Below are 26730 nucleotides of genomic sequence, written 5' to 3' on the forward strand. Positions count from 1 at the left end.
GACTACTGGAGCAAATAGGCCTTAGATCTGTGCTGCGTCCAGTGTTTCTTCCTCACTTCCATTCTTGGACAGAAAGAAAGCAGTTGTTTCCCTGTATGCTGTGATGTGAGTTGTAGCCTGCCATGAACACAGGTGGGCTCCTTGTTGGACTGAGCTTGAGGTCCGTCGACAGTCTGATTATCCCAAAGCCCCTTATTTGGTTTCTCTTCCATCTCTTCACATCTGTTCCTTCCCTACTATCCCTCTTTCCCAATAAGGGAAACCAATCAACCTTATTTTACTTTGATTTTAAAACTATAAATCATTGAAGTGCTTTGATGTGGGAAAGGACTCAGATAAAACCATTTAAACCATGCATTTGATCCTACAACAAAAAGTTTTAAAAAGTCACTTGGCAGAGCCATACAGGAACAGGGTGCCAGATTTCTACAAGTGATAATCACCAGTTCCAATGAAGTAACAAAAGGAAGTCTTTTTATTTCAAATGTGTAGATGTAAATATTTTAAGTCTTTTATACTTTTTCTGAACCCAGTAAAACTGGTTTATAAGTCTATATTATTTGGTGTTACTCATCTTTTAATTAACAGTATAGCCAGTTATTTTCACAGGAAATCAACACTTATAATAATAACTCGCATTTAACTTAACAGGGTAAATCTTATTATCCTCATTTTGTCAAAAACATTTTTCAACCTGAAGGGTTAAAAGTCACTGTACTCTGGTTACAAATGGGAAAACCTAAAAGAATTGACTTACCAGCTACAAAATTGCAGGGAGGGCCAAGAGTTCAGTTGTATACTCTGATGTTAACATATTATTCATGCATAAGACCAGTGGCCCAGCATGAGTTGGTCGGTAGTTGGGATCTTCGTCCTAGCCTAACAGACCGAATTTTTGTTGTATTAGTGTTTATTCCACGATAATACCTAATTCTTTTTATAACTCCAATTTACTTTTGTAAAGTTTATTTGACAATTTATACTGTTTGCAAGGAGGACTAGTTTTTCCAATACTTAAGTTAAATACAATAAAAATGAATTGACTAAAAAAATGTATCATGCCTTTAGTTGTTGCAGCAGTGTCCACTTGTCCCAAATTTTGCAAATGGTTACTTTTGTTCCAGATGAGTTAAAAAAAGAAAAAAGCCATCCAACTGACATTGGTCCATTTTTGAATAGCAATATAGACCATGCATAGAGGTCGTTACCTTCACAGAAGAGTCTTAAACTAGTGTTTCAGAATCACAGCACCAAACCATACTTATTTCTGTCACAAAGATCTTCAGAAAAAAACTTGGCATTTCTTTTTTCCCTTTGATGCTTTCTAACTCCCTTCAACGAGGTTAGTCAAAGATACAGTAAAACTGCTAGCCATTCTTAGCATCCAGCCTGCACACTTGTTAGGTTGTGTAAGATCAATTTGTTTCTTGTTGCAGTCTCTCCATTTATAAATGTGGTGAATTAGATAATCTTGATCAAATTGATAATGATTTTTTGGTTTTTGAGACAGAGTCTTGCTCTGTTGCTCAGGCTGGAGTGCAATGGCACTATCATGGCTCACTGCAGCTTCAACCTCCTGGGTTCAAGCAGTCCTTCCACCTCAAACTCCCAAGTAGCTAGGACTATAGGCACGGACCACCACACTTGGCTAGTTTTTTAATTTTTGTAGAGACAGGGTCTTGCCGTGTTGCCTAGGGCTTAAGCCATCTTCCACCTTGGCCTTCCTAAATGTCAGGATTATAGGCATGAGCCACAACGCGTAGCCAATGATGACTTCTTTGGAAAGGACACCTATGGCACTATCAAGGGGACTCTAGTTTGGTGTTATAGAGCTATGTGTCCCATTCTTAAGTATATTTGTTTGCAAATATGCTTTGTTGTCTATCTGTGTAAGTATAAATTGCTGCTTCTATTACCACTATAAATGAAGCTTCTCTTTTGTGATTCAGGAACTAGCAAAGTTCTAAATCATACTTACCTGGATCTCTTTCACCAGAAGCAAGTGGTTTAATGTAACAGACTCCATTTTAGCAGAGACAGCAACTAAGCGCTAGAAGACAATCTGAAAGGCAGTGGTTTTAGAAATAGTAGTGGGCATTGTGGTGGGCCAGGAGAAACCATATGGGACTGCTCTGTACTGTTGGGAGAAAGAAGATAAAAGGGTGATGGAAATGAGATGCCTCAGGTGGGACTGATCAGTTGCTGTGGTTTCTGAGGTGCATTTTAATGCCAGAGGCTGCCAGTTGTATATCACTGACATGTAGATTTAGGTACAGGCTACCTTGGAAGAACCTGGGGAAGATATGACTGTACATTGCTCAGATTGGGGCTCAGCCTGAGAAATTAATCCGTAGTGAAAGGCTCTGTAAAAGAACACTCGAGAGAGTAGATTTGATGGTACAAGAAAGATGGTATAGAGGAGGACATTATAGCACTCTAGAGAAAGACTTCCTCAGAAGTCCTGCTCTTTACTAGCACAGACTCAATGGGCTTACCTGGGGAATGGCATCATGGAATGACAGCCAGTGAGTACTGTGGACACACTCTGAACTTAGAGTCAGAATTTTTGTGTTCAACTCCTGGGCCTTCAATTAGTATCTTGACAGCCTTAACAACCTGTCTTAGCTTTCTTCTCCCCTGATTTCTCATCTGTTCTCTGAGCTCTGGAAGTTATGATAGGGGTCAAATGAGATAATGTATTTAAAGTCACAACTTATTTCTCTATTTACCTATAGCACCAACATTCTTCCATGTTACCCCTGTTCCAAAAGCAGAATGTGAGTGATACCAACTGCTTTGAGTGAGGTTTTGAAAATGGCGATGGCCGGACTTCAGGATCATCTGGGGTTGCCATGTGCCTGCACCCTTATATGACTGTTCTGAGCAGATAGTTGTATGAGAGTATTTGATCTGAAGGCCAATTCTATCTACATGATGAAGGAGGGACATCTGTGTTTGACAGTTTTCATAGGAATGGACACCCACATGCACGTACTCACACATATTCTTTATGTAAAATGGTAGGATGCTAGGAGTGAGCCTTTCAAAGGGGGGCACATAACTATCAGGGCTTTTTTAAAAAAGAAATTCAACTAAATGACAAATACCCACTTAATCAAACTAGCTGTGATGATTCAGACCATAGGGCAGTGTTTCAGAGAGAATTTTACATCCACAGGTTGAGGAGAGACTTTTCCCTTGCAAAAGCAGTAGAGATCCCTTATGCCTCTCATCATGCTTCCCCTAGTGTAACATCCTACATAAAGCACAGTGGCTGAAACCGGAAAATTCAGATGGGTATACTACTACTAACTAATCTAGAGACTTTATTAAAATGTTGCTAATTTTCCCACTAATGTCTTTTTTCTGGTCTAGGATCACACAATTATGTTTTATTAGTCCCCTCTAATCTGGAACCATTCTTTATTTTTTATAAATCTTTCCTGAACTGTACACTTTGAAAAGTACTATCTACTGTGTTGTAGAATGCCCCTCAATTTTGGTTTGCCTGATGATTTCTGATGATTGAGTTGAGGTTGTAAAATTTTTACAATGTGTTTGTCCATTCCCATGTACTAATAAATACATACCCAAGACTGGGTAATTTATAAAGGAAAGAGTTTTAATGGACTCATAATTCCACATGGCTGGGGAGGCCCCACAATCATGGCAGAAGGCAAAGGAGGAGCAAAGTCACATCTTACATGGCAGCAGGCAAGAGCATGCGCAGGGGAACTCCCCTTTATAAACCATCAGATCTCATGAGACTTACTCACTGTCATAAGAACAGTACGGGAAAGACTCACCCCCATGATTCAACTAACTTCCACCGGCTCCCTCCCATGACATTTGGGGATTATGGGAGCTACAATTCAAGATGAGATTTGGGTGGGGACACAGCCAAGCCATATCATTAGAAGAATGCCACAAAAGTGATGTTGTGCCCTTCTTAGTGTGTCCTAACAAGCGGAACATGATGGCGTGATTTCTACTCACGGTGGTAACTTCGATCATCCTTTTAAGGTAGGGTCTGTTAGGTTTTTCTGCGATAATGTTATGATTTTCCCTCTGTAATTAATAAGTATCTTGTCATTTTGTTTTTAAGAAGATTCTATGCTTTCTTAAATTCATGGTCATGGTTAGGGCAAGTGTCACTCACAGAGGGATACAAAGTGTGCTGTCCCAATGGGAAGAAATGGTGCCCTAGAAAGTGATGGAGTCATTATTTAAGTGTTTGAATAGATTTCTCTCAATCCATGCTGAAATGGATCGCCTGACATTACATTGCAGGATTTTAAAGTCCTACCTCCAGGCGAATCTCATAGTTACTAGCAAAAATGAAAGTGTGAAATGCTTTTTAATGTATATTTAACAACACATAGTCTGGTGATTACTGATGTGTATTCTCTGTGGACTCCCTTTGCTATCAGAGGAGGATGCTGAGAGACAACTTTTTACACATTTATTCTATCTAAATCCATCACATGTTTACTTTTTAAATATCTATGACTGTCATTTATAACAAGATCATAAAAAGTCAAATACATTATGTCTAACTCAAACTTTGAATCATAGGATTACAACCAATTTTCAGGAAAAGTACAATTACCTTTTATGAGTGATGTTTTTCTTACTCTTCCTTATGAAATTGCCTGCTATTAAATGATACTAAAATATAGCCACTCAAAAAAAAAAAGATACAGTTTAGTAACAAGGTATGAGGGGTAGTGCTACTTTATTCATCTTTTTGATTCAGAAATTCACGTAACTCCTATTTAAAGGAATTTTCATCATTGAATCCAGTGTCATGTCTGCTTATGTTGAAGAAGTAAATTTCACAAGAAGTACTTAATTCCTTCCTATAGAATCACTATTTAATAAGGACTAAGGTACCATTTTTTTCATTTATATTGGATTTCACAGCAAGAGTTCACATCTTATACTAATATATGCTAAATAGTTGCATAGTATATAGATCATTGTTGTTAAAAAAGCAGTACTGAAGGCATTTTAGATCACAGAGCCCCAGTGGTCTACATTTTGTTTGCTTTGACATTATTAAACTCAATCTGTTTCTCTAACTGTGACTCTAATTACTACATTTGCATGGCAGAAAAGTTTGCTTTGTGGGTAGACTTTTATTAACAGTGCTTGCATGTTGTTTTCTGCTCTTGCTCTAAGTGTTTTATGAGCACACAGAGCACCTTCAGTTGCATTGAATAATTATGCACAGTCAATAAGTTTTTGTGTTTGTCTTTGTTGTTTCTTTGATGTGGCCTCTAGGATGCTGCTGGCAAGGTGCTGGACCGCTGGGCCATCATGTCTCGAGAAGAGGAAATCATCACCCTTCAGCAGTTTCTGCGGTTTGGAGAAACCAAATCCATTGTGGAGCTGATGGCAATTCAGGAGAAAGAAGGGCAGGCCGTGGCTGTACCATCTTCAAAGACAGACTCAGATATAAGGACTTTCATTGAGAGCAATAATCGCACCAGGAGTCCCAGCCTCCTTGCTCACTTAGAGAACAGCAATCCTTCCAGCATTCATCACTTCGAAAACATCCCAAACAGCCTTGCATTTCTGCTTCCATTCCAGTACATAAACCCTGTCTCAGCGCCACTGCTAGGGTTGCCTCCAAATGGGCTACTGTTAGAGCAGCCAGGGTTGAGGCTGCGGGAACCCAGCCTTTCAACTCAGAATGAATATAATGAGAGCAGCGAATCCGAAGTTTCTCCCACACCTTATAAGAATGATCAAACACCCAATAGAAATGCCCTGACCAGCATTACTAATGTGGAGCCCAAAACCGAGCCAGCCTGTGTCTCTCCCATTCAGAATTCTGCCCCAGTCAGTGATCTAACCAAAACTGAACACCCAAAAAGCTCATTCCGGATTCATCGGATGAGAAGGATGGGGTCAGCCTCTAGGAAAGGAAGAGTGTTCTGTAATGCATGTGGGAAGACATTCTATGACAAAGGTACTCTCAAAATTCATTACAATGCTGTTCACCTGAAGATCAAACATCGATGCACCATTGAAGGTTGCAACATGGTCTTTAGCTCCCTCCGAAGTCGTAATCGCCACAGTGCAAACCCCAATCCTCGCCTTCACATGCCTATGCTAAGGAATAACCGAGATAAAGATTTAATTCGGGCCACCTCAGGAGCTGCCACCCCTGTCATAGCAAGTACAAAATCAAATCTGGCACTCACAAGCCCTGGCCGACCCCCAATGGGTTTTACCACTCCCCCTCTAGACCCTGTCTTGCAAAATCCTCTCCCTAGCCAGCTGGTATTTTCTGGGCTAAAGACTGTACAACCAGTTCCTCCATTTTATAGAAGTTTACTCACTCCAGGGGAAATGGTGAGTCCTCCAACCTCCCTCCCAACCAGTCCCATCATTCCAACCAGTGGTACCATAGAGCAGCACCCCCCGCCACCCTCTGAGCCAGTAGTGCCAGCAGTGATGATGGCCACCCATGAGCCCAGTGCTGACCTGGCACCCAAGAAAAAGCCCAGGAAGTCAAGCATGCCTGTGAAGATTGAGAAGGAAATTATTGATACCGCCGATGAGTTTGATGATGAAGATGATGACCCCAATGATGGTGGAGCTGTGGTCAATGACATGAGCCATGACAATCATTGTCACTCCCAAGAGGAGATGAGCCCAGGCATGTCTGTGAAGGACTTTTCTAAGCATAACAGGACCCGGTGCATTTCAAGGACTGAAATAAGGAGGGCCGACAGCATGACTTCTGAAGACCAAGAACCTGAGCGGGACTATGAGAACGAGTCTGAGTCTTCGGAGCCCAAACTGGGCGAGGAATCCATGGAAGGGGATGAGCACATTCACAGCGAAGTGAATGAAAAAGTCCTGATGAATAGTGAGAGGCCTGATGAGAACCACAGTGAGCCCTCTCACCAGGACGTCATCAAGGTGAAGGAAGAATTTACAGACCCCACTTACGACATGTTTTACATGAGCCAGTATGGACTGTACAATGGTGGGGGTGCCAGCATGGCCGCCTTGCATGAGAGCTTTACATCGTCTCTGAATTATGGCAGCCCTCAAAAGTTCTCCCCAGAAGGTGACCTGTGTTCTAGCCCAGACCCCAAAATCTGTTATGTGTGCAAGAAGAGTTTCAAAAGCTCCTACAGTGTGAAACTTCACTACAGGAACGTTCACTTGAAAGAGATGCACGTCTGCACAGTGGCTGGTTGCAATGCTGCATTCCCCTCTCGCCGAAGCCGAGACAGGTCAGTAAATCTCCATTGGCTGCTCCTGCTGGGGGTGGAGGGTGCCAGTTTTCAGTCATGTTGGACTTCACACTAAAAGAAATCCAACTTAGATGTTTTTGATGCACTGTAAAGATTGTCCACAGTGATCACGTGATAACTAGGCTGCCATGCTCATGAAGGATTGTTGCAGTTGGTGCTTGTGATGATTAAGCATGCAGAATCATGTGCCATCTTACCCGTAATGCACGCCATTTTTCTCTGTGCTCTGTGTATATGTGTGTGTATGTGTTTTCATGCATCTGGGTGTGAATAAGTTAACTATGTACACGGTTCCCTGCTTCCCCGTGAACCTTCACTTAGAAGCCACAGCTTCTGTTATATATATATTTATATATTTATATTTCTGCTTTGCCATGTGGCTTTTTAATTAAATCAGTATATTATCTTCATACACACATATTTATCCAATATAGAAACAGAAATTTACGGATGGAAAGAACCATAGGTCCAGGACATCGAGACAGCCTGCATCTCCGTAGGTATAACCAGTAATGTTATCATTCCTTACATGAGTATTTAGTGTGTCCTTGAATTCTTTAAGAGTTGTGAAAATATCAGAAGGAAATGGGACAGATGTAATTGTTGATGTGGGAAAATGGTGTGGTCGTGTGGGTTTCTTTATCTTAACTTCATAATGTCTTTGAGCACATCTCTAAACTATAGTCCACCATGCGGATTATGCACAGAAGGGGAGGCATGCATATACTTTGAGGATCAGCATGAATATATTATGTCCAGCCTTCAGATGACATCACACTCTTGCTATGTAGTTGCAGCTCTGAAACAGTTGGGCTTAAGCAGAAGCAGATGGTCCTAAACCTACAAGGTTCTTTATTAATCCTCAAGAAAATGCAGTATAAATGGAATGTGTCAAGGTGGTCAATGGCAGGATAGTGCGGTTATCCTGCATTTGTTCAGATAAGCTTGTGAGCAGATAGTTTACATAATACACCACCAGCCCAACTCGGGTCACACAGCAGTTAGTTCTTCCCATTATATCAGATGCGGTTTTTGGTTCTACATTGTCTTTTAAAAATATTTTAGAGAAAATTTTATAACATGGTGGAAATCAATGGAAGAAACACATTAAAATTAACTAGAAAGTTTCTACAGAGCCACCAATAGTAAGCAGTAATTCTAGTGCTTGTCAATTGTGTAGAGTTCTTTGGCAAAGTAACATTAAAAGTACCACTGAAAAGTAGTTTCCCGTCCCTGGAATATTCAGTTTTGTCTTCATATTTGGAGATCAATCCTTTTTAAAATAAAAGTTTGAAGAATATTTTTTTCCTTTCTACTGAAATATAAAAGGGGGCCAATCTTTGAAAAGCAAAATATTTAAGAAAAATAAGTAACTTTCTTATACAACCCAAAACATGGTTTGAGGAGAAACCATTTTTTTAATGATTTTCCCACCCCCATTTACTTTGTTCTGTAAACATGGTTTATAGTCACAACGTTATTTCAGTTCCAAGTTATCATTGACAGTCCCAGAATGCATCAGATAAGATAGCTATATTTTGAATAATAAAATACTGTACCCAACCTCCTCCAAGTTGTCAGTAATATTCATTCTTTTAAATTTGAGATAGTACACTACTAATAATGAGGTTAATGCATTGTATTTTTTTAAACAAAAATAAAAGACTCATGAAAACCTGCATAAAATATTTATGGAAATGGAGTGTTTGAAGACAAGCCAAAATTTAAGCTTAATTGCATGAATTCCTGTCACAGTTTTAGTTGGTTTGCTGAAAATATTGCAAGTCATAGCACTGGAATAAATAGCTGTGAGACCAAAAGGCTACACACCCAATGTTTGAAGCCTTCATTTATGTAAAATTCCTAGAAAACGCAAGCGCTTGTATATTTATGTCTTAACACATAGGGAGGCACTGTTGAGGTACTGCTTATTGGTTTATCTGAGGAAAAACATTTATTGATAGCAGGAAAATATTTCAGTCTTCATTTTTATTGTAGGTATCAGGATTTTAGTGAGTGACTAGCCATATATACGTTTAGACCTGCAACTAGGATGACGAGGATATTCTAGGTGGGAAGAAGAGTACAGATGTGCTCCCGGGGTGTTCAGTCACATAGAAGATAGCAAGCTTCAGAAGACAGTTGATATATTTCATTTGGCTGAAATCACAGTATGCCCAGTCTTTTTCATTTTGGAGCTTTGTCACATAAGATAAATGAAAAAGCAAATTGCAAACATTGTAGAATAAAAACTTTTTTTATTCTCACTTGAAATTTTGCTTTATAACAATATGCAACTCTTTTGATCTTAGGTTAGAAACACACAAGTTCTGATATTTTAATTTTGACATTATATTTTCTTAAGAAAAGTGTTCATCTTGGTTGAATCTCTGACTTGAATTAATATAATGTTATGAGTTTAGCTACACCAAATAACCAGTGATGCCATTGGGGTGCCTGCCTCTTCCTGCATCTCAGCAGAGTGAACTGTGAAACATAATTGTATTCCTGTTTTAGCCTTTTATTGTCATTTTGTCAATGAATGTCAACCTGTGATTTAATCTCGTTATTCACAAAGCCTCTTGGATTACATCTCTGATCTGTCTCTTAGACTTACCTTCTCCTGTCTCTTCACTTTTACTTTGTTAGTCACGAGAACCCCAGGAATTTTATCTCCTTGTTTTTTCCCTTTTAATTTGCTGTGAAGCTAAGACAAGTTTTCTTACCTTTTTCTTGAGCCAACAGACCTTCTCAAACAGAAACCCTCCTTTGTCTTTAATCCTGCTGTCCTCAGGCCCATTTCTTTCCTCTCCCCAGAGTCTCAGTTTCATCCATCCTTGACTCCACAATGTCTTCCTTGTGCAAATAAAGCATTAGAGGGGATTTTGAGTGGGGGCTGAAGTGTGCAGGGCTATAGGGTTTCTAGGATTCCTGTCATAAAGCTAACAGAATTGCCCTCTTCCTTCTGTTTACGAAAGCAGACTTCTTCGTGATTCGAACACCTTGGAGGAGTTTTACACAGGTCTGCCTGGGCTTCTTCCAAAGTGGTTATACATGAGGTAGTTGCATTTTTGGTCTCCAGATAGGCATGTTAGTAAGATGGAAAGTAGGAAGATGTTAAATACTGTGTTTTAGGTTTGGCAGTTAATTAGCAGAGATTTCCAGGTCTTTGTTTATGGTCCTTCTAGATTTTATAAAATCAAGTTGAAGATTTTTCAAAAGCAAGAATGCTCTTTGTGTAAAGTGACACAGAGGAAGGGGAGAGACACATGCAAGATTTGTTAGGGCTGAAGATTCCAAGCAACAGTGTCAAAGCTATTCTTTTCTATATAGTTGTAAATGAGTGTGTGTTTAACAAATTCAGAAGCCAAGAGGACCATTCCACACTGACAAAGAGCAAGCTAATACACACAAAGTCTGATTCATCTTTGTTACTAGGTAGCTGTTAGAATAATTTTTATTCTGAGTGATAGAAGTGAAATGTAAAGAATTTTCTCTGTAAAGAACTCTGATGCTCTAAAGCAGGGGTCCCCAGCCCCGGGGCTGCAGACTAGTACTGGTCCATGGCCTGTTAGGAACCAGGCTGCACAGCAGGAGGTGAGTGGTGGGTGGGTGAGCATTACTGCCTGAGCTCCACCTCCTGTCAGTGGTGGCATTAGATTCTCACAGGAGTGCAAACCCTATTGTGAAATGTGCATGTGAGGGATCTAGGCTGCGTACTCCTTATGAGAATCTAATGATAAATGTAACGTGCCTGAATCATTGAATCATCCCAAAACTATACCCCCCACTGACATCTGTGGAAAAATTGTCTTCCATGAAAGTGGTCCGTGGTGCCAAAAAGGTTGGGGACTGCTGCTCTAAGGTGACTGCTGAAGTCTTCAAGTATATCCTGATAACAAGGTGTAGTGTTAGATTTTGAAAGTCTCTAAAGACCCTTTCCTCCTTCTTGTTTATCCCTTGATCTGTCTGCTGCTGAGGTGCTGTTCTGTTAAGGAACAGGAGGCTGCCCCTCCATGATGAAGTATACATATGAAATCTTTCCTAGGAAGAGGAAATTCTAACTGGCCTGGAACCTGCTGTCTTCATACGGGAGATTCTCTTGAAGAGAGCGTGATAGTCAGAATTAGCTGGGTGTAATTTACCTTTCATCATTTCTCATACTCTGACTTGATTTTTGATCCCCAGGAGCTGAGTGGCATAGGTCACCCATTTTGAAGGGAAGCCTATTTATAAGTTGCATTTAGGTTTTTATTCAGGAAGAAAAATAACAAATACCCTCTGTTCTCTTTCCTAATATTCCTTATCATTTGCTCATATGTTAAAATCTATTTATATTTGTCTTAATGATTGGCAGTTCTAAAATTCCATCTAAAATGAAGACTTTGTACTCAGAAACTAGATGATCTGTATAGTAAGAAGTCATTATCTCTTTTTCATCCTACATGAGTTTTACTATCTTTGTTCCTTTCTTCTTCTCAGAGTAGTGGCCAGTAGTTGTCAAGGTTTGTCTTAAATTTTATCTGAAAGGTAAGCATATATGTTTGATCTTCAAGTTGTAGAAAGATGATTTAGCCATATGAATAAATTTAAAGACCAAGTTATATTTGCTGAGGGTGATTTATAAATAAATATGAGGTAACCATTGGTGTCAAGTGTGAACCTTCCATTTGATTGCTAGTTTAATCAGTCCACATCTAAATGTGGAAAGTTCTGTATTCCTATGGCGGAAGACATGTGTATTTGATTTATTAAAACCTGCTGATGTCTCCAGAACTAAATTTGTTCCTTTATAGGCCTCTGGGTAGCTGTAGCTAAAAAGCAGAAATGTATAGTTTTAGCTTGTCTGATTACCTGACTTCCAGCCCTGTACAGGTGTGCAGGAATAAATTAACATGAGCTACCTCTGATGAGCCACTGCATACATTAACAACAGAGGTGAAGATGAGAAAACATGTTACCTGCTTCCTGTTACCACCTTCTCAGCATAGCAACAACCATTTTTTCCATCATTCTCTATGTTTGGAAACTTAAACAGAACTTTTTCTAGGGAGGGCTTTTCAGTAAATACACATGATTTCACCAGGCAATACCTTTAAGAAATGAGCCACTTAGCACCAATTCAAGATAACTATTAGTATATTTGCCCTAATATAATTAGCTGTCAAATACGATGTGGTAATCCCCTCCAAGTAAAAGAGGAGAACATGTTAAAGCATTAGCTGTTTCATTTCATTGCCAATCAAACTACAAGTCTCCATTTCTAAAATTCTCTTAGAACGTGAAGTTGGGCAGGTCCTCTGACTTCTAAATGTTAAGGAAGAGTTTTTTTTTTTTCCCCTCCTACTCTATTTGGTTTCACAATAGAGCAAGATCAATAGACCTTTTGTACTTATCTTCCATTACTTTCCATCAGAAGCAAACACACAAAATAAATCCCCCTCCTGAGTAATTGCTAGTTGTGCCGTCCTCAAGCAAAACTTTGGTAGTAAGATAAACTTCAGTGTCATTCCTGTCCCTGGGGTTCTTTTTAGATACTGGGAGAAGAGCAATGAGCAAAACGGTCTCCTTGTATCATGGGGAGAGACTCTGTCAAGCCTAAAGTGAGCCTCGGATCTTCCTAATGACCTCCTGCTGGCCCAGCTGGATGCAAGACAAGCTCATTTAAGCCTCTGCTGACCTTTCACTCCTCCACTACAAGAACCGCACCACTCATTTCCACCGTCTTCAGAACTGTGCACCAAATAGACCACAAAGCTTCATGGCTGACGAATGATTTCCTTTTCACGATGCAAAGAGATTTTTACAAATTTCTATTGATGAGAGTTAACATTAAGTCTCTTGTGGCATTATAACCTCTGTTGCACAAATACAATGCTTCTATATAACTCTTATTTTTACCTTCCTTATAAAGGAACAATCTACGGTTCTTGCCAGCATTATCTTGAAAATTCAGGCCAAAATAACTGAGCAGAATGCACATACTGAGTGCACCGGTGGTATTTTTCATGAAGAGACCACTTTGAAAGGGTCTTCCTGATTTCCACCTCCCTCAGAATCTATCTGACCTTCTCACAGACTTTATTGGTGTGAATCTTTCTTATATTTAACCATTTATTTGAGATGCTCATTTTTGTAGCCCATCTTTTCTTTTTAAAAAACGTGGGCTGTTTTCTACCCAGAAGAGGGTGGTAAGACTGTACATGTACGTTAACATTCACTTGTATAACTCAGGTAAGTTCCGTTTTGTCTTAGATGAAAGGCTGCTATCAACTCTTTTGCTGGAAGTGATCATTCGTGGTACTAAGAGGAAGGGATACCTTCTTTGCCTAAATGTCATAGTGAAGGTTTAGCCATGAAGCATTTTTTTTCTTTTTTAAAAGCCTTCTCAGAAATAATGTGCTTGCCATAAGACTCCCACAAGCTTCAAATAAATGAATGTGGCAGAATTGGAAAGAAGCTTGTCCTTGCCAAAAAATTGCAATGTCATAAAAGAGGGATTTGGTAACTTTGATTCTTGAGTGCCAAGATACGTGTATGAGGGAGCGGCAGGCAAGCTAAGACCGAGGAAGAAAGAATACTTTTTAGGAAAGGACCATTTTTCTTCAGTTATTTCACATAAAACTACACTTTTAAAATATACCTAGATTTTATGTCCTAATGCAAGCTGCTTGAATTAAAACAGGAGTTGTAAATTCCTGGTAAAAAGCTGTTATGCCTAAAGTGTTAGTGATCCTAACTCTAGTACTTTATAGAGTTTATTACTTCTTTTATTAACTAGGGGGAAAAATGTTACCCACTTCTAGTTTAATTCTTTTTGTTGCTTGCTCTAATTTTGACTTTACCTTAGGAAAGAAAAAAAAAGATAAGTGTTTCTAACAGAATTTATGTAAGCGATGCCTCAGTATTGCTATTGCATATATCAATCTGAATTATTACCAGCCACTCAAAAATTGTGCTAATGTTCTAATCTAAATTCATCCACGTAATGTATAGGTGCGTTTACACATAAACATCCACATAAATAAGAATATCAAAAGACAGATCATTCTTAATTGCCAGAATAGACATCTACATCTTGGAAAGTGATGTATGAAGTAACTTTATCACATTGATGGGAAATAAGATTTCGTAAGTAAAACAAGACCCATTTGGGCACCAAGAACAACAGACCTGCAGCTGGAAGCCCTGTAGGTCTGATGGGCAGTGGAGGGGAGCCGCTCTAACTCTGCCTCCTTTTTAGTCTGCTCTGTCACTGAGGGGGCACTGGTGGGTCAGTTCGCTCACTCGTAATTGTGTTTTACAGACTTCTAAAGCAATTGGCTCAGTCAGTCCCAATTCAATAAAAGTGGAGAGCAAGAGAGAGAGCACTTTTGTTCTATTTTTTACTTGAAATTATTTCATTCAGCAGTCTGTCTTTTTTATTACCAGGACTTGACATTAGCACTCCAAGCTATATTAGCATCCATTTCAGCAGTTCAGTAATGGTATTAAAAAAACACTTAACTTCAATGGTGAATGGTTGTATGACAGTACCATAAAAAATCCACATTAAAAAAAACTTATGTATTTGTCCCAGCAAATTATTTTTCACTTGTTTAACCACTTCAAAACTATATTCTCATGACGGGTGTTCACGAGGACTTTCTTGTTCTCAGCAACAGCTAACAGTGGTGCTCGGTTGATTAGGGAACTGAGGAAAGAGGAAAGGGAAATCCAGTGAAGAGAGGGTAGGTAAAGATGCTGTTTACCCTGTAGTTAGATTACCTTCCATTCATCAGCAGAGATGGAATTGGCAACCTCAGAGCACCCAAGGTGAAATTCTTGGATCCTCATGCGTGACTGGGATTTGATTTTGAACCCAACACTCTCCAAACTTCGGAGCAAAGCCTAACTACTTTGGCACTGCAATGTGCTCATAAATGACTACATTAGTTTCTAAATTTTGATTAAACATTCAGTAATTAATCAATGGTAGACACGAAGCAGTTGGCAAGGTCCAGAGCTGCAAAATGTTTAAGACATAAAACATTACGAAGTAATTAGAATATGCTCCTTCAAGAGAAGGATTGCCTTCAATAAAGAGGTAAATGATAGCATCCTGTTTATTGTGGACATAGGCAGCCAAAGCAATATGATAAACTGCTGGAGATACACATATCAGTAATCATCCACATTATTAGTGCCATTAATCATAATTCCAAAAATATGACAGCAGCAGCCAACTTTTTGACCAATTTTGCTTCTGCCTGTTGGCCATTATAACTTCACTAATAGACTGCAGAGCTCCTATGCGTGGCAGTTTGCATTGAGAATGGAAGGTTAATTATATTTGAGCTGCTGATTTCTTCTCTCCTTGGAAAAGGCTTAGCACTTTGACAATCCCAAGGGCTCACTGTTGTTAAATCAGTAAAAGTACTTTATTGAAATTTTCTTTGTTGGTCAGGAATGAGATGTTTCAAATGAGATATAAGCACCAGGCTGGAACAGTTGCTAATGCTTCTTGCTTCAAAGTGATCCTTGGGCAGCAAGATGAACTCAGTGGTTTCTTTAGATCACTTTGCTCTCTCATTTCTCGGGTAAAAAGTTCAGTGCTATATGGTGATACACCAGGAAATCCCACAAGATTAGTGGTAGTCTCAACATGTATCTGTATGACTGGGATGTTGGGAGTGGTTAATAACATCAGAGGGAATAAGTACTTCTTTAATACAAAATCCTGCATTTCAGACTCTGCCTGTGCAAATAAAAAGTAAAAAGAACTTCACAAAAATGATCCGTTTCTAAATATTAAAACATTTAGTAGCATGCATGCATTGCTGGTTGGTTAAATGAAGTTTTCATGTTTTGGCTGGTAGTTTTGACGTTTAATCAAAGTTGTAAATTAGATTATGCTCACTCTTTTTGTTCAGGTGTCTTTATTAGTTTCATTTTCAACACAGAATTCTAGATAAAGCCATAGCTAAATAATAATATTGATTGTCCTACAAAATAGTGTCACCTCCCTTGGGGAACTCATGCATCCTGACTGTTACCTTTTAAGAAGATCATAAATTAACCATTTTAGGCTGGGTGTGGTGGCTCACACCTGTAATTCCAGCACTTTGGGAGGCTGAGGCAGGCAGATTGCTGGAGGCCAGGAGTTCAAGACCAGCCTGGCCAACATAGCAAAAACCCATCTATACTGACAAAAAAAAAAAAAAAAAGCTGGGCATGGTGGCACATGCCTGTAAAAATTAGCTCCTATTATTTTGGAAATATATCTTCTAAAATCTTTATAAAGTAAGACTATATAAAACAAGGAATGGAAAGCTTGAGGGTTAATTTGTCCAGTGTAAATATAAAACTCAAAATTAAAGCTCAGATTTGTTCTCAGTGAGTCCTTAAAAGATGCCAGGGCTCATGGCTTTGCTTTTTCTTACCCAACAATAGTAGTAAACTGAGCATCATATGAGCTGCTTGATTAAGAACACTTCCAAATGCTGTGAAAACATAATCCTGTTCACAGTGTAACACTCATCTCACATTACAGCGCAACAGGTACCTATCGAATAATCAGCACCCTTGAGAAGCCTCGATGTCTCAGATACAACTCAAAAGTAAAATGGTTAGGGAATGGGGCTGCTGGATATCAATTCTACACTTAACCTGTGCATCCAGCTACACATTTTCCATCTACCAATCTGCCTTCCCAAATGCCATCACTACATTAACATTTTTTATGCATTCCACAGCAATGACAAATTGTTTTCTAACTGTAGGGCCAGATTTAGTATGCGAAAGACATGTTTGCCTCTGCCAACAAACCAATAATTCTCACTAACGTCTTCAGAGTTACAACATTTATAAAGTTGCAAAGTGGAGTAAACAAACCATCTGTTTGGCTTTTCCATATATGTCATGCTTTCTTATTAGCATATTACGATTCATTTAGTAAACAAATTTGGTGATTTCGTTCACGTCAAAGTTAGATCGGAAGCTTGAAGATGATTAACATTCCTGGGACAAGCACATTAATACGTTGCTTCCCCTGCAAAGTTAAATGGCTTCTCAGGAGAATCGCCCCTTGTTGACAAGATGAGACTGTCAATTTTGTCTGCCTGCCACATTAGGGGCCATACGGGGATGGCAGGCTCTGAGAGAGGGGAGTCGTGTAGGCAGCATAATTCACTGTGAATTGAGAAAAGAAGTCTAATTCTGATAAATGGTCGACCCCAATACATCCTACCTGTTATTACAACAGACGTGCCGTATCTGTGCAGTAAATTAGCTAAACCCCTAAAGAGTTTGGTGGGAGCTTATCTTCAAGTGAATAATTTGAATGTAGAGGAAACTGTCTGCGTGACTAGTATGGATGATTTTGTTTTGTATTGAAAGGGGTTGAAATGACTGAGTTTCATACTTTTAATTTGCAAGAATTTGCTTAGATTTTGTTTCTTGCATTTAATATGTACTTCCTTACATTTGGGGCTTTTTGAGTGTTACCCACTAGAATTTCACATTGAATTTTCTTCCTGAGCTAGGGGATGGTTTTCAGATCTTTTGGACAGAATCTTTAAATAATAACCTGTAGAACAACTACTAATTTTACAGAAAGGTATAGTGTCAAAAGTATCATTTTGTGCACAGAGCCATAAGCATCCTATCGTTAATAAATGATAATACAAAAATGTTGAGGTAGGTGTAATAGATAGTATTGTAGCAATCCAGATAAGAAAAGGACTAATGAAGGCAGAAGTTTTAATTTTTCATTTCTGTGGATTTTGATAGCAGGTTTACATTTCTACTCAAAAGTATTGTTGACTCAGTAGTCCTACAATATACTTAACCCTAGCATCTAGACTTACCCAGATTGGATATAAATTTCTCTCTCTCTCTCCCATTCTCCCCATATACATATATGTACACACATACATACAGACAAATAGGCATGCATATGGTATGTATGTGTTATTGTTACGCTATGTATATGTTATTATGATCATTCTGTACAATATCATTTGAGAATTTGTGAATGTGTGTGTTGAACGGCAGAGTTGAGCTGGAAAATAAAGGCAAAAACTAATCCAAAGTGGGGCCTCAATTATTTTTCACTTGAGGCATTCTAATTAATTATCAAGTATTTTGTTTCAATTCACCAAGTTCAGAATGTCTCAAATCTGATTAAGAATTAAGACACTTCATGCAACCTATAGCTTGGTTCATTATTCAATCTCTGACTGCCACAGTCTTACTTTCTAATTTGGTCATGCAACTTGTTTTTTTTTTTTCTTTTTCGTGTCTCCCCTATATCTTAAAGCCAAGTTTAAAACCTCAAAACACTTTCTTTAGATAGTGTTTTTGTTTTTAGTTTTATGGGCCAGACATCACATTAAATCTAACTTAATGTGATGAGAAAAAAGAAGTCCAAGGCAAGACTTGCTTTCTCTCTAAAGGGCATTTGCACTTACTTGACTACGTTTGATGAATTTCATTGTCTTCTGTGGTTGCATGGTAAAGTTTTCATCAAAGGAACAGAAAAAGACTGGTAGTCCACTTTAGTCCAGTTAGAGTACTTCCACTCAGCATTTCAAAGAAGAAAGAAGTTTGGTTCTGCAGCACCCTCCCCTCAGTCCAAGGTTTTGTAACTTTTTGCTTTTAAGGGTGATATTGGTCTTTAACAAGCTTTTGGTAAATTCACAGTATAGAAAGAGTACAGAGGTTTAAAGGAAGCATTTGTAATTCCAAGCATAGCCCAAGTTACAGGGCTTTTTCAAGCCCTAATTTTGTGGCATTCCCTTATAACACACTATGGTATTAATAGCGTCAGAATCACCGTTTGTTTTGTCGCCACCACCTTTCCTTGGATATTCTGTTACATGATTCCTACCTTGGGATCATTGCTTTCTTCCCTTCTACAGTGTATTTTGGGAAATACTTCTTGAAGACTCATGCATATTATTGATGGAAAGGAAACCAATGTACTTTTAAGTACCTCCTCTGTGCAAAGTATTCTACTTTACATGCAGGACACATAAGATTGAATAAGATTTAGTTATGTTCTTGAAAGTGAACATCTGGGGCTAAGGTTTGGACCACTGCCTTAATGATTACCACTGCACTTCTTAAGACCAAGTCCTTACCCCTTCTACCTATGAACTCATTTTCTCTCTGCATTCCAGTCACCTTTTTTCTGTAAGAGGAACTTCCTTCCATATATCTTTCTTGCCTTCCAAATCAAAGCAAGTAGAAACAACCTTTCTACTGTTCATGTTCTTATAGAATGTAAGAAGTTCTAATACAGTCTAGATATTTGTTAATGAGTATTCTTCCCTCTTTCCTAGAGATAAATATTCAGAACACTAAATCTGTTTTTAGAAAAACCATCTCTATCGCTGGAGAGCTCAAAATTGGTTCCTTGTTGGATTCTTTGTTCCAATTGTTACATACAACTGAGTAGGGCTTCCTCTGCCAGGTAGTCCCCCTCCTGTTTCCAGCACTCTCTGGCCTTCCTCCCATTTTAGGGTCTTCTCTCGACATCTGATTATCAGTAGGTGAGAGTTCTTTCTGTGTCTCTCCCATCTTCTCTTTTCACCTCTTCAGTTTTGCTGATCCGGATAAACTTGTAATAGTCCTCAAATTGCTATTAACCCTAGGTCTTTGTATCTCATGAGGACAGTATTTTATGACAGCTAATGGTCTGGATTGACTGATTCAAGGGTCCAACAATAGGTCTTTGTTAAAATCAAGGGCTGTCTTTTGTCTCTTCTTTGGAGACTGAACCGTAACCTCTTGGGCAGGATCGGTACCCTCTAAAGAATTTTAGTCTGCTTTCCTTCTCGTGCTTTCCTTCCTTCCACCTTGGGAATACTGTGTGAGTTTGTGAGAAAATCTTCAAGCCCACTATCATGAGAGTGAACAGCAGCCTTTCCTCAGTCCACCCTTCCCATCTCCACTTCAAGTGTTTTGCATATGGCATTTAGGAGGATTATTAAACAAAAATGAAATAGATTAGGAATTGAACGTAAAAGAATCAATTCTCTTGAACTGTGGTTGCATAATGGAAATCGACTACCATGAATGAACCCGTGTACTGAAGTTATGAAGAGCAGAGCTAATGCACTGCCATGAGTTCATCTTTATTATTGCATTACACCTGAATCAATTGATAAAGTAGCTTTTTTTTTTAAAGTGAGGGATGGCACTTAATTGAATAAAAGTCAATGTAATTATATTAGCAGAGGCCAACAGTACTGCTGACAGCGGAAAAGGGACACTGTTGAACAGAGTGCCAGAGCTGGTCTACACATTTCTGCACATCGTTTGGTTGACAGATATTGAGGGCTGGTACATCGTCTAATTAGATTACAGATTTCTACTGCTGTAAGTGAGAAATGAAGAGAAAATCTCTTTCTGGTATCATATTGGTGGAGATGTGTAATTTCACAGGTCATCGTAGGGAAGATGTGTCCATCTGGGTGATCAGTGTGTCCTTTTCTCAATGTTAATTTATTCTTCCTTATTCAGTGTGTCTTGATGCAACTGCTGTGTGTCTGGCTGCTGTTTTCTCAGCAGTGAACCTAGGAAGTGGTAACTGCAGATGTGTGAGAAGCAACAGAGTTCTAGATTACAGTCATCGCAAAATGTGTGCTCGTGAAATTAAGAAATGGGGAGGGTGTTAAAAATAATAAACAGAGGGGTAGGATTTCATGAGCTGCTCATAGTTGGCAGATTGTTTTATCAATAGAATAATAGCGCATAGAGTAACTCTACTTCCACATTCTTGTAATAACTCTGGTGGTGTTGTACCCACATGTCAGAGTAAAGACCTCACAGTAGGCATTTCCTGCACTTTGCTTAGCAACCTGCACTGGGAGTCATCTGCCATCTGACAGCAAGGAAACGGGGAATTACTGTGTCAGAGCAGGGACCGTGGGGACAACTTCTGTTTATCATTCACATACCCACACACTGCATGCATCTGTGTAGAACTCATTTGTGGATGATGATGCTGTGAATTTGGTTTGTGTTAATTCGATTTATGATTTTTGGATTATACAGCTGATCTGAAAATCATCAAGACAGCGTATGGGATGATCGCTTATGACAGAAAATAATTTTGTGATCAGAACGTTTTAAATCCCTATTTTATTGTTTAAGTTTTTCAAAACCAGATGTCTAGAATGTGAATTTGTTTTCTCTCTCTCTCTTTCTCTCTCTTTCTCTCTCTCTGTCTCTTATTCTTGCTTTCTTTTGTGATCGATTTAGCAAAAGATTAGAAAGCTGATCTTATTGTCACAAGGTAAGCTCAGCCTTCCTAAGTGCAGTTGGAGAGGGCTGCTGCCCTCTGCCCCTTAAAACCCAGAGTGCTGTATATTGTCTTGTGTGGAAAGGTGGAGAAGTCTTCCCCACCTTTCTTGTCTCTGAGGCACATACCTCTCAACCATCTCTAGGAAATATCACCCGCGTTTGTCACCAAATGGAATGACACATTTTGGTCTTCCATACTTTTAAGTATAATCGGGAGGTCTGTTGAACTTTATATCAGCCATTTAGGTCATTTCTTTTATCACAATGACTTCTCCAAGCTGTAGAGCTTCCACCAGTATTGAGAAGCTTTTATTTATCTGTAGATATGTCAGTTTATTTTTTGGAAGGGTAACCTTCAATTTAGGTACTGTTGAACATGTGAGCCTTTGCAGGTGGAGAGAGGTATGTGCCCAAGGGCACTTTAAAAATAATGGGGGATATAAATACAAAGACAATGTTTCCAGATAGATGATAACATATCAGGCTTTGTAAATCATGATGTCCCTATGGGTTCTCTGGGACAAATCCTGTCTTTTTATATATATATATATATAAAAATATGTATATGTGTATGTATGTACATACATACATACAAGCAAAGCACTGAGTGAGTAGAATAAAAGTTTTGCTTGTCTAAGAAGTATGGGTTCCAGTTGTTAAAGTAAAGGAACCCTATGTTATTGTGGTGCTTGATTTTTTTGTACTTACTGTGTTTTAATTTTTGTACCTCTGAGTTTTCTTTCTGTTGTTCAGTGTGATTTTTTTTAAAAAGGTGGGTGGGTTTAATTTTTTTTAAAAGTTTCTGTTTTTCCGTTTTTGTCTTAAAGAATTAAATTTTAAAGTAGAATTACTCAATGAAAATATTTTGGACGCTAAAATGCACATACTTCTAAAAAGTAAATGTATTTTATTATTAGATTTAACTGGGATTCCCAAATCATTCTGAGAAAAGGCATTCGTGTTGTTAAAAGACAGTCTGTAACCCTATTTCAAATTGCTTAATCTGTTAAGCTATTGTTTTTCATTAAAACTTGAAATGTGGAGGGTAGAGACAGAAGATTTCATTGTTTTTTGAAGTTATATCTAAATTATCTAGACTACTTTTTTAAAAAATGAATTTTTTCTGTACCTCAAAATAAAGTGTGTGCTGTATAGAAAAGATGTTTATTTTTTCTTGTTTTTAGGTAAATTTAGACTATTCCATTTAGACAAGCAGAAAGTTTCTATTCTTTTATCCTATTTAATATATATTCTAAAATCTCTGCCATGAAATTCTCTGCAGCTGATGCTGCTACATAGTAAAACTAACAGAGTAATCATTGAGAAAAAGGTGCATGGGTTTGCATTCATCCTACCATTGACAGAGTCAACTCTCTTATAAAAATAATGTTAATGGAAAGTTCCCCTGATTGCACCTCCCACCACCACCACCACTAACTCCCAGATCCTGAGGATATAGGGGAATGCTTGCTTTTATAATGGTGTAATTAGAAGTGAATGTGCTTATTTGATACCTAGTGAAAGCTGAATCAATTTTAAAATGCTTTCCTTTTTCTCACCCTTCCCCACCCCCTATCCACCTACCCCCCCTTCCCTCTTGTTTTCCTAGACACAGTGCCAACATAAACCTACATCGTAAACTGTTGACCAAAGAACTCGATGACATGGGCCTGGACTCGTCGCAGCCCTCCCTTAGCAAGGACCTCCGCGATGAATTTTTGGTGAAGATATATGGTGCCCAGCACCCCATGGGGCTCGATGTCAGGGAAGACGCCTCCTCTCCCGCAGGGACTGAAGACTCCCACCTGAACGGGTATGGGAGAGGCATGGCGGAGGACTACATGGTCCTTGACTTGAGCACCACCTCCAGCCTCCAGTCCAGCAGCAGTATCCATTCCTCCAGAGAATCCGACGCAGGCAGCGATGAGGGGATTCTTCTCGATGACATTGACGGGGCGAGTGACAGTGGGGAGTCGGCACACAAGGCCGAGGCCCCTGCCCTCCCTGGCAGCCTAGGGGCTGAAGTTTCAGGATCTCTTATGTTCAGCAGCTTGTCTGGGAGCAATGGTGGGATCATGTGCAACATTTGCCACAAAATGTACAGCAACAAGGGGACCCTGAGAGTGCACTACAAAACTGTGCATTTGAGAGAAATGCACAAGTGCAAAGTCCCAGGTTGCAATATGATGTTTTCCTCTGTACGAAGCCGAAATCGGCACAGTCAGAACCCTAATCTCCACAAAAACATTCCCTTCACTTCAGTAGATTAGTCTCAGAATGGACACTACAAATGCCAGCTCTCACCAGATGGCCTACGTGTTTGAACTGCCATAGTCAGTGTGCGCTTATGTACTTGGGGTGTGTGTCTGTGTGTGTGTGTGTGTGTGTGTGCATTTATGTATGCTCTGTGGCTACATATACACACACATATTTCCTTGAGATAAACAAGATAAACACTAGGTGCTTTTGAATTTTTTTCACTTCCCTTTATAGTTTTGGGAAAGGAGTGGGATCTTTGATTTCAGGGTGAAAACAGAGTACCCCTTTAAACACACACACACGCACACATGCACATACACACACACACACACAGTGTGCAACTAGCCCCAGTTTTGACAGAATAATTCTTGGTCTTCCCCAAAGAGACAATTTGTTGTACCCATGACTGTTGCCTGCAAAAATAAAAGGGAAAAAAAAGAAAAAAGAAACAAAAAGGAACTTCTTATAGTTGTCTTTTGTGAACTTTAAGGTTTTGAAAGAATCTTCAATTAAAGCATGGCAGATTCACCTGTAAATATTTAGCCTTGAGGGGCCATTGATGTAAAACAATTGTATTGATGGTTGTTTAACTTTTTTGTTTAATTTTTACAGTTACATCCAGCTGTTAGATATGCAGGAAAAGATAGTTTGCTGGCTAGCTCTATTCATTTATGTTAGCATTAATGCACATTTAAAAAAAAAAAAACATGGTCTTGTTTTTACTACCTGTTAGATATAGTGCTAAAGAGGTGCTGGCATGCTTTACAGCACAGATCTGATTTTTTAAAATGTCCTGTACTAGTACATAAATCCCGTCATGCACTTTTTTTCATACACTACAAGGGGATGTGTAATAACCATGCTTCTTTTTTATCCTTAAACTATTGCCATACTTCAGTAAGTGTCTTTTTTAAAAAAAATTCACTTGTATAAAAATGGTCTGGTCAGTATAGGGCACAAATGCCAAACAAAGTATTAGTGTTAACACAAAACTGCCAACTTTGCACAAGTTTCCAGAAAAGAAAATACAATTAGTCACTCAACATAACCACAGGCCAATTTGTTGGCCACCAGAAAACCGCTTTTTAAAAAAACACTTGGTGATTCTTTCAAGTGCCGAATGTTATTAGAATCAACATTGCATCCTTCTTGCTTATACGTTAAGTTACATAAAAGGAAAACAAAATTATGTGGTGTGAAACAGCCAAGGCATTTATTCTTCAGAGGCAGGATAATATTTCAGGATACAAAAGCCCAAATTACCCGCTACGGAACAAAGATGAATACAGCAAAAGAGTCGAACACTCATTTCCAAGGCCCTAACCCTTATCCTTTAAAAAGAAATCCTCTGAACTGGGTCGGTCTGTTGTATGGCTGTCTAATTTGTTGCAAATTCTGCAGTCGTACTATAATTCAGGCCTGTTTGGTAGACAAAATCAAAAGGCATTTAACAGCAGCAGTACTTGGAAGCTTTGAAAACATGTGCTAAACTTGAATGGAGCAACGCTCCTTTCTGAAAAGCCAGAAGAAGGGGGTTTTAAAGCAGGATCTCTCAATGTTTAGTGTTTTGTGTTTCCCCACACGATTTGTCAGAGAGAAATGAAAGCAAGCCTGAAACCAAGCAATTGAGAGTGAGAAAGAGGAGAGAGACTATTCTCCAAACCTTTTTTGTTTTGTTTTGTTTCCGATGTTTACACATGTTGCCTGAGCTGGTTAACCACATCGGCAGCCTCAGCTACCACAACATACTGACTAAATGATGATATTTACTCAAGTTCAGTCTGCAGCCAAAACCATTAGGGTGTGCATTGCAGACTGTTTTGTTGTCTTTTTTTTTTTTTTTTCCTTTAAGTGGAGGGGAAAAGAAGAGATAAACAAGGAATATTTTTTCAAACAGTACACAATAATTTAAAGAGAATGTATTTCTTTTTTGCATTTAATGGCCTCAGACATTTCTTTCATCAGTCTAAAAGTTAGAAATATCCCTTTGTTTTAACTTTTATGTCGTTTCCATTTTTCATGTTTTTGTAATTATTTTTTCTATGTTCACATCAGCATTCACTTCCGTTAAATTTGCCAAAGGAAACTGTTAATATGTTTCTGTTGTTATTATTCCTGTAGGATTTATTGTACCTCACAGTATTTATTGTTTCCCAAAATAAGCATCATTAGTTGGGGATTCAGTATTTTTGTTTGTGAAAATTTCAGAAACAATAGATTCTTAAAGATAAGCTAGCTATGTCTAGGAGCTTTATCTTTTCACCTCCTTCAGAGGATGCTATGGGGTCCATTTTAATTCTTCCTTTGTTCTATGGGGAGGAAAGACCAAAAGTATTTGCAGTACAAAAGAAACTATATCAAACACTATGTTAAATGACAAGTGTTTATGGTAAAAAGCTGAGGAATTAGTAATAACCGTTTTTGTTTTCTTGTACTTTGAATTCCCCAAAGTCTTCATTGCTTTATTTTGGTGTTGTGTTAAATTGAACAGACAGATGTTTTCCTTTGTTTTATATCATATAAGACTCTGTACAGTATGTTTGTGAAAGATTGAACTAGAATAATGAAAGTTTGTTTGCAAACATTTTGGTCCTCTCAGCGTTCTCTGTATTGTGCTGTTGCCCCATTACCAAATGGTTAGATTCAAAAAGGGTGGGAAAAGATTTTTAATATCCCAACAAAACATTATAGAAACTCTGGCTTTTGCAGTGTGCATAGACTACATGTAGTTTTATGAAAATAAATACACATTTTTATTTCAGCAACTTTGAAAAGTTACACTCAGTTGAGTTACTAGAACTCATCTTGTACAACAGCAATGTTTAGTCTGTTTAATTTAATGTCAAATAAAAGGTCAGATAGCCCTCGTGAGTGAATTACATAGCTGTCGGCAGTCACATCAGCAAAT

The 26730-nt window shown here is 38.6% G+C and overlaps 1 protein-coding gene across 19 annotated transcripts in view; it reads left to right on the top strand.

Moving 5' to 3' along the window:
* BNC2 (basonuclin zinc finger protein 2) overlaps positions 1 to 26406 on the top strand; it is a 455057-nt gene extending 428651 nt beyond the window's left edge. For 9 of the 19 annotated variants that reach the window (XM_054658724.1, XM_009456340.4, XM_054658729.2 and 6 more), the window contains 3 exons: positions 5284 to 7253; positions 7709 to 7774; positions 23173 to 26406. In XM_054658724.1, coding sequence (XP_054514699.1) covers positions 5284 to 7253; positions 7709 to 7774; positions 23173 to 23833 — 2697 coding nt within the window. In that variant the 3' untranslated portion in view covers positions 23834 to 26406. Of the gene's footprint in view, positions 1 to 5283; positions 7254 to 7708; positions 7775 to 21521; positions 21556 to 23172 lie in introns of all 19 variants that reach the window. The other 10 variants (XM_520498.7, XM_024345576.2, XM_063788713.1 and 7 more) reach the window with 3 other exon arrangements.
* The last annotated feature ends 324 nt before the right edge of the window (positions 26407 to 26730 follow it).

The sequence above is a fragment of the Pan troglodytes genome, chromosome 11, assembly GCF_028858775.2.
Source record: "Pan troglodytes isolate AG18354 chromosome 11, NHGRI_mPanTro3-v2.0_pri, whole genome shotgun sequence".
Taxonomy (NCBI): Eukaryota; Metazoa; Chordata; class Mammalia; order Primates; family Hominidae; genus Pan; species Pan troglodytes.